The sequence below is a fragment of the Syngnathus typhle genome, linkage group LG16, assembly GCF_033458585.1.
Source record: "Syngnathus typhle isolate RoL2023-S1 ecotype Sweden linkage group LG16, RoL_Styp_1.0, whole genome shotgun sequence".
In the NCBI taxonomy this organism is placed as follows: Eukaryota; Metazoa; Chordata; class Actinopteri; order Syngnathiformes; family Syngnathidae; genus Syngnathus; species Syngnathus typhle.
In genome coordinates this window covers 609,649-620,310 of record NC_083753.1, presented here as the reverse complement: position 1 = coordinate 620,310, position 10,662 = coordinate 609,649, and the positions used below count along the sequence as shown (strand labels likewise).

The following is a 10,662-nucleotide window of genomic DNA, read 5'->3' as shown; positions in this document are numbered from 1 at the left end:
GTCGTGTTAGTGTTGGCAAGTGAATGAGGGATTCGTTCAAAAAGAACAAATCTTTTCAGTTAACGAGAGTGAGTGATTCGTTATTTTTTTTTAATGTTTTACCAGGTTAGCCAATTGAGAGCACTTTCTCATTTACAATGGCGACCTGGAGGCAATGTGTGTGAAGTGTCTTGCCCAAGGACAATGACATGTGACTGCGACAGAGCTGGGATCAAACTGCCAACCCTCCAGTTACTAAACGACCCACTCCACTGCCTGAGCCACAGCCGCCGTATATATGTATATATATATATTTTTTTTTTTTCCCCAATACTTTCCCATTCTTGCTTGATGAACCGCTTCAGTTGTTCAACAGTCCGGGTGGGGTCTTCCCTGTTGTATTTTAAGCTTTGTTCGGAAAAATATACTTTTTATCATTGGATTCTATGTATCTACTTATGTGTGCAAGATCTTCCACAGTATGTGACAGTTTGACCTCGTAATAATGACTTGGGAGCATAGGGCTGGCTAAGGAGCACATGACTGGAGTCATGAGTCGCGCTATACAATAAACTCCATAGTTAGCTGTACATGAACAGATCATGAGGTTGTTATGGGATGGCTGAAGCAGACAAACGTCTTATTTAAGTAGAAGTCATTGAATATGGGTTGAGAAGGATTTTCAAATCGATGTATTTTGTTTTTATTTACATTTTACAAATTTCCCATCTTCAACCGAATCCGGTTTGTGTGTGACTGGCTGGAAATCTATATTGACCTGGTGAGTAGCAAAGCGGTGGCGTGGGGAAGGAATCGTCACGGTGAGAAAAGGGAAGAGTTGGGTACACGGTTTTCACATCTAGCATGATAAATAAACGCACCCAAACTTTGCAGCAAAAGCATACAAATTTGTTATCAAATGTCAGTTTAAGTTATATCAGTGTGACTAGAGCACGTACAAGGTTAGTAAGGGTAATGAATGTGGGCCCCAAATGCTAATTAGGTCATTAGGTCTACCTGTTTGGTAGAAAGTGACATATATCCAATTGAACTCGCTTATTACTCCCACTCCGACTTACATTACGTGCAAGAAAAACATGTTGTGCACGTTTCCCCCCCAAAAACCAACAACTCAGATATCTGAGTGGTTTTTAACATATTAACATTAGTTACTAGCATACTAGCGTGCGTTTGTCGTGCGTGTTGTTTAACACGAGAGGGACATGTTACGTAACAACAATGCGCACTTGTTAAACTTAAGTCATCCAGCAAATGTTAAAGTTCATTGGATAATGTCACAGTTTTTCCATTGAGAGGACCTGTGAAAAAACGCCGTTGCGTCCTGCCCAAACACGGTTTCAACAAGCGGCTCAGATCTCTGGACATCACATTGCAAAAACAGAAACTGAGACTAAAACAACAAATAGTCTTCAATATTATTCCATTTAAAAATAATTGAATATAAATATAAATAACATGAATAAGAAGCAGCAAATGAGGTTGAGACTTCAATATGAGTACTGTGAAGTAAACAACTCTTTAATGAAATGTCTTAATGCATCTCAAGTACATTTTAACATTATTAGCAAGGCAAAGTAACAAAAAAACTGTGGGGATATCCAACACTATTTTATTTTTCATTTTATTGATCCACATGAACATGAAAAGCAGAGCAATACAAAATCCCAAACAGCCACTAATAAAAACTAAGCAACTTGCCCTGAATATGAACACACAACTAAAAACTAAATAAAGTATAATGGAAAATACAAAACTATTTGTCAGGTTTATTTCGCTGACTGAATAAGTGAATAGAAGAGCAACAGCAAACAAACCACAAGTGAGACAGAATATTAAGTCTTTTCTCACGAGGAGTGCAGTACAGATAGCTTGAGACAATCTCTACACACACTAAAAATCTGTAGGCACTCCCGCTCTTTTTATTTGGATTTGCCCTACCCACAGTGTGAGACACTAGATGTTTACATACTGATAAGAACATCTGGGAAGAGGAGTTTGAGTGGACTGGATACAAAAGAAAAAACCTTTGACCTCTAGTTAAAACATAGCAAGGGAAGTTTTACGACATTGTGTAGGAGGCAACAAGCTAAGTTATTTATTACTGGTTATATAAATTCCAACCTAATCCTACGATAAAGATAGTTAGGAAAACCCTGACTTTAATGGTCACTTGGAGGTTCATCTGGGGTGCAGGACAGCAATGAGGCATGTCTAACAAAGTGGTCTTTGTTAGAAAGGAACTGTCCTTCTGTGGTACATCATAAAAACAGCAAGGCCAAACAGCAAGCATATATTGCAGTAATATTGCAGTAAGGCATTGATTAGAGAACGCATGATAACATATATATATACATTTTTCTAACACTATTATCATCTCGAGGCCAGTTAACTTTATTTTCAAATTCATTGGTAAAACTAAAATGAAATGAACTTCTCACAGCAGTAAAGGGAAGGAGTTATGCATCTCAATCAAAAGGTGCACACTAGAATAGAATTATCATAAAGTCTGCTCAAATAGAAGGTGAGAACCTCATGGATCATTGCTCATCTACCCAAGACACTCAGAATTCTCAATAGACTCTTTGGCAACTGACTGAGCAGGCAACGGGGTTAGGTGTGGGCTTCTGTGTGCCTGATTAAGCTTACCCTTTGAGAGAATTTTTGGCCACAAACTGAGCATGAAAAAGGTTTCTCGCCAGTGTGGATTCTTGTGTGCTTTTTTAAATGTCCACTCTGAGAGAATCTTTGGCCACAAACTGAGCATGAAAAAGGTTTCTCGCCAGTGTGGATTCTTGTGTGTGTTTTTAAATGTCCCACCTCAGAGAATGTTTGCCCACAAACTGAGCATGAAAAAGGTTTCTCGCCAGTGTGGATTCTTGTATGAGATTTTAAGCTTACCCCTCGAGAGAATTTCTGGCCACAAACTGAGCATGAAAAAGGTTTCTCGCCAGTGTGGATTCTTGTGTGCGTTTTAAAAGTTGCCCTGTGAGAGAATTGTTGGCCACAAACTGAGCATGAAAAAGGTTTCTCGCCAGTGTGGATTCTTGTATGAGATTTTAAGCTTTCCTTTTGAGAGAATATTTGGCCACAAACTGAGCATGAAAAAGGTTTCTCACCAGTGTGGATTCTTGCGTGCATTTTTAAACTCGCCCTCCGAGAGAATTTCTGGCCACAAACTGAGCATGAAAAAGGTTTCTCCCCAGTGTGGGTTGTTGTGTGCCTTTTTAAATGTCCACTCCGAGAGAATATTTGGCCACAAACTGAGCATGAGAAAGGTTTCTCGCCAGTGTGGATTCTTGTGTGGATTTTTAAATTTACCCTCCGAGAGAATTTCTGGCCACAAACTGAGCATGAGAAAGGTTTCTTGCCACTGTGGCTTTTTCTGTGCATTGTTAAATGTTCCCTCTGAGAGTATTTTTGGCCACAATCTGAGCAGAAAAAGTTTTTCTTTCTTGTGTACATTCTCATGTGTTGTTTCAAGCTACTGCTATCATCATCATCATCATCATCATCATCATCATCATCATCATCATCATCATCATCATCAGCAGCAGCAGCATCAGCAGCAGCAGCAGGAACATGTGACAACACCTCATCACTATCTGACGGTGGAGCTGCTTGTGATCCGCCACAGTGGTCTCCATCACCTCTGGTCATTTGTTGACTTGAGCTGCAGCTTGGAGGCTCCACCCCTGTGCTCACCTTATGTTGACCCTCATCTAAACGCTTCACACCAGTCAATGGCATCTTGCAGGTATCTTCCTCCTCCTTTCTAATGTTGCAGGAGTCCTCTTCATTACAAGGCCGCTCCGGCTCTTCCTCTTTTATAGTGGATAGAAACCTCTGCTCCATTTGTTCACTGAAGTGGTGGACCTCTTTACCCACATCCTCCTCTTTAATGCGAGTGAGGTCTGGCTCCTCCTGCTTAGGACGAATAGCTTCACTGATGTCTGCAAAACAAGACAAACACATATTAACAATGAAAGTTACAGTTGAAGAGAAACTGGCAAAACCTATACAAGGACTTTTTCAATCAGCATATCACGCATGATTTCAATAGAATTCTACTAAAAATAAACACTGGAAGAGGATTCATAATAGAAGCTAGACATGTACTAACCTGCTCTGCGCAACACAACATAAGGCTGCAGCCAAAGATGTTCCAGTCGTCGACGACTGCGGTCCTTTTCCTTCACGTACTCTGCTGTGGTCCCAGACATTTTCACACTGCAATCACAACACTTGTTCAACGCTGTTTAGCTAACAAAAGTGTCTTTTGGACAGCGGCGAGCGAGCTATTTGTTGAAGTAATTGAATATAAGTGATCTCGTATTTACGCAATAATATTTTGTGTTGTGCTAGATAGTTTGGCAAGAAAATGCACTTAGCAAAAGACAGTCTAGTCGCTCGGATTGTTGTACCTAACACCTATGTACCTAGGAATTCCTAACAAAATGAAAATAGGTGTTGGAATAATTAGATCAACTCTTTACCTTTTATCTATGGACTGTTGTTGATCGAGGCCATTCGTCTTATTTTATATAAACATGACTGCTCAATCAGAGCACGTATACAGCACACAGAGCTGTGTAACCTTCCAACACACATAGGCACAGACCACTGACAACACACACACATAGGCCAGTTACTCTCGCATAGATACCAAATGGTCAGGTGACAATACCAAATAGTCAGGAAACAGCAGAGCAGAAATTTACCTTATAACAGGGGTGTCAAACTAATTTTTTCACAGGCTGCATTGTAGTCATAGCTTCTTGCGGAGGGCCATTATGACTGTCAACCCAAATAAGTGTATGAGCACCTCATATTATATACAGTAAAAGCTACAAAACAAACTGACAAATAACTCGTTTTCAAATCAGTGAAGACAATTTGCAATTCCAGTAGTGACAATTTGTCTTTGTGTGCCACATAAAATGATGTGGGGCGCTGTATCTGCCCCCCGGGCCTTGCGTTTGATACCTGTGCCTTAAAAGGACATATTTTTGCTTTTCCGCTTTTTCCTGGCAGCACAAAACTTTACCTGGAGAGTGGGGGTTGTTGTTTCATCTGCTGTATTGCCGCGTCTACTGGCCGCCATTAAACAACCCAGCTCAGTGTCCTGGTGGTAGAGTGTCCGCCCTGATACTGGAAGGTTGTGGGTTCAAACCCCGGCCGGGTCATACCAAAGACTATAAAAATGGAACCCATTTCCTCCTTGCTTGGCACTCAGCATTAAGGGTTGGAATTGGGGGGTTAGATCACCAAATGATTCCCGAGCGCGGGGCCGCTGCTGCTCACTGCTCCCCTCTCCCCCCGGGGATGGATCAAAATCACACGGGGATGGGTTAAATGCAGAAGACAAACTTCACCACACCCAGATGTGTGTGTGACATTTCAAACAACACGCAATAGGTGTCCACTTGTTTTGTTTACAACGTTAACTTAAAGCGACCCAATTCACTAAACGAAATTTTACGTAGCTCGGACCCGTTTTAGCAAACGTGATTACGCGTTATCATCCGGTCGAGTGCATAAAGACATTGAGATTTAAAATCCAGAGCATCCCTGCCTGCAACTATCACTGCTAATCCTCGACTTTGAGTATTTCCACAGTATTGCTCTTGGTACAGGCAAGAACCAGCATGTGATAATGGCTCATTTCAGATCCAACATTCGTCGAGGATAATCAAGCTAAATATCATAAAACTAGCACTGTGGTAGCACTTCCGTACTGCAACCAAGCAGTACTACAAATAACGTTGCTAACGTGCTGCTAACATGATAACTTAGGTCCATCGTCGTAACGTACCTCTTTCGTCGTTGCAGTTGTCGTGTTAGTGTTGGCAAGTGAGTGAGCGATTCGTTCAATAAGAACAAGTATTTTCTGTGAACGAGAGTGAACAAAACACTTCCTAAAGTGATTCGTTCTTGTGTGTGTGTGTGTGGGGGGGGGGGGATTAATTGAACGATCCGTTTGAACGAATCTTTTGAGTGAACTGATTCTAAAGATCCAGTTCACCTAAAAGAACAGGAATGTACATCACTAGCGGGACCCGAACGCTATGTCGCACTTCCGGTCACGTTTCCTCAACAGTGATTGGATAATCGTGCTCTACGGAGTTGGCGCCATAGCAAGCGGCTCGGTGCTGTCTCGAAAGCGCTCGCCCCTGAAATACGCACTTGGACGAGTGTTAGCGTTTCAACAAAGGAGCGATGGCTGACAAAGACGGTAAGAATGGCGACTTTTATGCTTTAATGAGCTAAACTTGGTATATGACTTCCCTAAAATACCGAAACTGTTGGAGTAGTTGGACCGGCGTTGGTGCGTCGGCTCGCGTCTCATTTCATTGTTACAAACGAGCAAGCTAGCTGTTAGCTACTTTAGCGTTAGCTGCCACGAGCGTGTCAAATAAACAGGCTTGAATCTACTAGTTTGCGGTAAGTAGTTGATCCATTGGGAGTAGTGAATAGCACTTGTGCAGTAGTTGCGGTCTCTTTCTTTATTATTTTTTTTACCTTTAATTTTTGTCATTTTAAAAATGTGCACCAGTGTTAGCTTAACATCAAAATGAAGCCCTCAAGCTAATTACCAAGTCATGCATGCACTGTTTGGTTGTTGTGCAGTATAAATCAACCATCCGTCATGTGTGTTGCCGCATTTAATAGTGTGTTGTACGTATCGTGCCTAGTTGGAGAACCTTTTGGAATTTGGTCTGCAATATTCCCCTGTCTGCAGCTGCCTTTGACGATGCTGTGGAGGAGAGGGTCATCAATGAGGAGTACAAGATCTGGAAGAAGAACACTCCATTTCTCTATGACCTGGTCATGACTCATGCCCTGGAATGGCCCAGTCTCACTGCTCAGTGGTTGCCAGATGTCACCAGGTACAGTGGGTGGACTGTGCACACCGCCTGCACTAAAGCAAAGAATTACATGGAAATGAGATGTATTGTGTTCACAGACCAGAAGGAAAGGACTACAGTGTACACAGGCTGGTTCTGGGGACACACACCTCAGATGAGCAGAATCATCTTGTGATTGCTAGCGTTCAGCTCCCCAATGATGACGCCCAGTTCGATGCCTCCCACTATGACAGTGAGAAAGGAGGTAAGGGATAGTATAACCTTGATCAATACTTACGTAATGCACATATTTGACAATGAAGAGAAATCAAATCCCTTAAGGTATTATTAGATGAGATCTGGTATTTCTTAGTCTCAGCCTGACTTCCTGTTGATCTGAATATATATATATATTTTTTTTTTCTTTTAAGTTTTAATCTTTATTTATGTCCCTGTGCCTTGTTACAGAGTTTGGTGGTTTTGGTTCTGTGAGTGGAAAGATCGAAATTGAGATCAAAATCAACCATGAAGGAGAAGTCAACCGAGCCCGGTACATGCCCCAGAACCCTTGCATTATCGCCACCAAGACCCCCACCAGTGATGTGCTGGTCTTTGATTATACTAAGCACCCATCCAAGCCAGGTGACTATCAGGCCATGTTTTGCTGTATTCAATTAACCTGTGTCATTTCCCTTCCTCATCCTGCCTCATCAATATTGTTGTTTTGTTTGTTGCCTTCTAGACCCTTCGGGAGAGTGTACTCCAGACCTTCGCTTGAGGGGTCACCAGAAAGAGGGCTATGGCCTCTCATGGAATCCAAACCTGAGCGGCTGCCTCCTCAGTGCTTCGGATGACCATGTAATTATTATTATTTTTTTTTAATAAACTAAACAAGCAAAGTGATCATTTTTTTGTGCCATTCTTTTACCGCTGTCTGCCTCGTTTTCAGACTATCTGCTTGTGGGACATCAGCACGGTGCCCAAAGAGGGAAAGATAGTGGATGCCAAGACCATCTTCACAGGTCACACTGCTGTTGTAGAAGATGTCTCCTGGCACCTGCTCCACGAGTCACTCTTTGGATCTGTGGCCGATGACCAGAAACTCATGATGTAAGCCATCTTGAACAGCGTGTCAATATTAGACCGCAGCATTGTTTTCAAACCTGCTGATTTATTCCTTTGAAAAGCTGGGACACACGATCCAACAACACTTCCAAGCCCAGTCATGCTGTGGATGCCCACACTGCTGAGGTCAACTGCTTGTCTTTCAATCCATACAGTGAATTCATACTGGCCACTGGTTCTGCAGACAAGGTGGGTTTTCGCTCTTCACGCCGTTCTTGCTATTATCAGACTGACTTAATGTGAACGTGTTTTTAGACCGTGGCTCTGTGGGACCTGAGAAACCTAAAGCTGAAGCTGCACTCCTTTGAGTCTCACAAAGATGAGATATTCCAGGTAAGAGTGATTTTGATCTGACTGTGTGATTAATTGGTGGTTTGGTTTCAAAATCATTGTAAGGAATATTAGTCTGGTGGTTAGGCCCATTGATTTCTGTGCCTGGCACAAAATATTTCTCAAATATGTTTAGCCTTTTAATTGTGAGCCAGTCTTGGAGTGGAAATGTCACATCTGTCCCATTTGGTTTTGCAAAACAGGTGCAGTGGTCTCCTCATAACGAAACCATCCTGGCCTCAAGTGGCACAGACCGAAGGCTAAACGTGTGGGATCTTAGTAAGATCGGGGAGGAGCAGTCTCCTGAAGATGCAGAAGATGGACCTCCAGAGCTGCTGGTCAGATGGAATCTTTATCTTAATTTTGGATGTTTATCTTGGATGTATAAATTCCTCACAAATATGTTTTTGTTTAGTTCATCCATGGTGGACACACAGCGAAGATATCAGACTTCTCATGGAACCCCAACGAGCCGTGGGTCATCTGTTCTGTGTCGGAGGACAACATCATGCAAGTGTGGCAAATGGTAATTAATAAGTCTGGCCAACGTAATGTCCGTTGTGATTAAATGTAGTATACCAGTGACACGTTTTGAAAATATGCTAATCCTTTTCTTTCCTTCTACAGGCTGAAAACATCTACAACGATGAAGACCCTGAAGGGGTAGCAGATTCTGAGGTTCAAGCATGAATTCATTCTCATCTTTTCTTCTGACCTGCTTATTCAAATGATCTTTCCATTCTTGGGTGCATAAGCACTTCTTTTAAACCTACATTTCGGGCACCGGTGTTTTTGGAGATAATCATAATATCATCTGTTGTGGTTCGTCTGAATTGCTTCCAATTCTTTTAGATTTGTTAGTTCATCACAATCCAAGTTATTCAACCCCGATGTCATTCTGGTTTTGTTGTGTGTTTTCCTCATTTCTGGAATTGCTTAGTTAAGTTCAACACATTTCTGCTAAGATCCATTTTTATACAAATGTACATATGAAGGTTTCCACTTTTTGTGCTAAAGTAGTCAGGATTTTCCAGCTGTGTTGCATCTCAAATACTTTTTCCCTCTTTCTTCTCTGTTTTGTTGTGCTGCATCTGAACTCTTGTACTTATATTCATAATAAATATTTGGAGTAAATGGGTCTGCTTTGTGGATGTTCGTCACTATCATCCTTGTAATTGAGTTGCGAGCAGGGTGTGACCGCCACTCACCCCAAGTCAGCTAAACTCACCCGTGACCCTAACGAGGTGCGTAGAATATGAATGGATGGCATGTAAAAAGAAATGAATCGTAGTCCTTATACAACAGACTTCATGCATTGTATTTTATTTAGCTTTATAAAACAAATTTCATGCAAAGCTGTTCAACATTAGGTGGATTGACAGGAGGTTGAATCATTTGGCTGTTCTTCTGCTGTAGCTTCATCCCAGACTCTAGAAAGAATATGTAAATGTCAGACTCTTGTGAATTCACACACGGAGTCCAGAATTCATTCACAAATGCTTTTGTGTGGTGAAAAATATACAAAACTTCCAGTCTACAAAGTCACAATGTAATGTTATGACTTATTATCCCCTGCATGATTTTTAGGGGAAAGTCAAAATCTCCATTGTTGAAACTTACCTGAGATTTCCCATCTTTTCAACAATATAATTTATGAGAGCCTCCAAGTTGCTTTTAAGTCTCTTTTGAACCTCAAAGTCCAGTACTAGTTTTCCCAGAGCCTGTTTTAGTTCCTCCTCAGCTTCCTAGGTGGCAAAACATTCTGATCGATATGAAGCCTTCATTATATCTATTCAGTTTATGACGTGTTGTACCTTGTGTTGTGTGATCATCTCTTCCCTCTCCTGCTGCATCAGGTTGATCCTTCGCTCCAGACAGAACCTTTGCTCCTCCAGTTTTTGTACTTCCTGTTTTAGGGGCTCCAGTTGTGCACTTAAGCTTGCTGCCTGCTCCTTGCTAACTCTCAAGGCCTTCTCTCCAAACTGCCTCCTTTTCAGCAGAGCTATAAGTCGGGGCTCGTACCAGCCCTCCAATTCCTGAAGGTTGACGCTGAGCCGGCGCTGGAGACGAGTAGAAGCTTGCCGGCATAGGGTGACATCGCTCATGGCTCTTGGTCTACACGGGTTCTTGGCCTGATCCCTTAAAGAGTTCAGATGATTTCGGTGGGACTCCTGGAGCTGAAGCAACTCCTCTGTCAGACATTGGACTTGGGCCTTGAGCTCCTCCTGTGACAAGATGACACAAAAATATTATCACTGTAAAATATGAATTCAATTAAAAAAATTATCAAGCTCAGTCAAGTTTCAGAATTTCATCAATACATTTTCAAATATTGTGAATTACTTACATTTAAGTACCCACA

At 41.8% G+C, this 10,662-nt stretch overlaps 2 protein-coding genes across 9 annotated transcripts; one reads left to right on the top strand and one right to left on the bottom strand.

Moving 5' to 3' along the window:
* Positions 1-1,589: 1,589 nt before the first annotated feature.
* Positions 1,590-5,925, bottom strand: LOC133169304 (zinc finger protein OZF-like). 7 transcript variants are annotated; one of them, XM_061301395.1, is made up of 5 exons: positions 5,045-5,869; positions 4,719-4,794; positions 4,494-4,620; positions 4,121-4,227; positions 1,590-3,950 (listed from the first exon to the last, which is right to left on the bottom strand). In XM_061301395.1, the coding sequence occupies exons 4-5, from the start codon at positions 4,218-4,220 to the stop codon at positions 2,611-2,613; spliced, it is 1,440 nt and encodes a 479-aa protein (XP_061157379.1). In that variant the 5' UTR covers positions 4,221-4,227; positions 4,494-4,620; positions 4,719-4,794; positions 5,045-5,869; the 3' UTR covers positions 1,590-2,610. The 7 variants fall into 7 exon arrangements, with proteins under 7 accessions (XP_061157379.1, XP_061157382.1, XP_061157380.1 ...); XM_061301398.1 differs by having other exon boundaries at positions 5,813-5,827; XM_061301396.1 differs by lacking the exon at positions 4,494-4,620.
* A 146-nt stretch (positions 5,926-6,071) lies between these two features.
* Positions 6,072-10,595, top strand: LOC133169307 (histone-binding protein RBBP4). 2 transcript variants are annotated; one of them, XM_061301403.1, is made up of 12 exons: positions 6,072-6,232; positions 6,740-6,887; positions 6,965-7,110; positions 7,314-7,487; positions 7,588-7,703; positions 7,795-7,955; positions 8,033-8,159; positions 8,226-8,303; positions 8,504-8,638; positions 8,716-8,826; positions 8,928-8,978; positions 10,301-10,595. In XM_061301403.1, exons 1-12 carry the CDS (start codon positions 6,217-6,219, stop codon positions 10,388-10,390), a joined length of 1,353 nt encoding a protein of 450 aa, XP_061157387.1. In that variant the 5' UTR covers positions 6,072-6,216; the 3' UTR covers positions 10,391-10,595. The 2 variants fall into 2 exon arrangements, with proteins under 2 accessions (XP_061157387.1, XP_061157386.1); XM_061301402.1 differs by having other exon boundaries at positions 10,298-10,595.
* The last annotated feature ends 67 nt before the right edge of the window (positions 10,596-10,662 follow it).

What these genes read in the sequence shown, in the direction of transcription:
- LOC133169304 (XM_061301392.1), bottom strand. Translation starts at nt 5,070, where the DNA reads ATGAAACAACAACCCCCACTCTCCAG. An exon ending in CAACAACCCCCACTCTCCAG is followed by an intron (nt 4,228 to 5,044) that starts GTAAAGTTTTGT and finishes TTGTGATTGCAG; the next exon opens with TGTGAAAATGTCTGGGACCA. An exon ending in TGTTGTGTTGCGCAGAGCAG is followed by an intron (nt 3,951 to 4,120) that starts GTTAGTACATGT and finishes CTTGTTTTGCAG; the next exon opens with ACATCAGTGAAGCTATTCGT.
- LOC133169307 (XM_061301402.1), top strand. An exon ending in CTATGACAGTGAGAAAGGAG is followed by an intron (nt 7,111 to 7,313) that starts GTAAGGGATAGT and finishes GCCTTGTTACAG; the next exon opens with AGTTTGGTGGTTTTGGTTCT. An exon ending in TCAGTGCTTCGGATGACCAT is followed by an intron (nt 7,704 to 7,794) that starts GTAATTATTATT and finishes CCTCGTTTTCAG; the next exon opens with ACTATCTGCTTGTGGGACAT.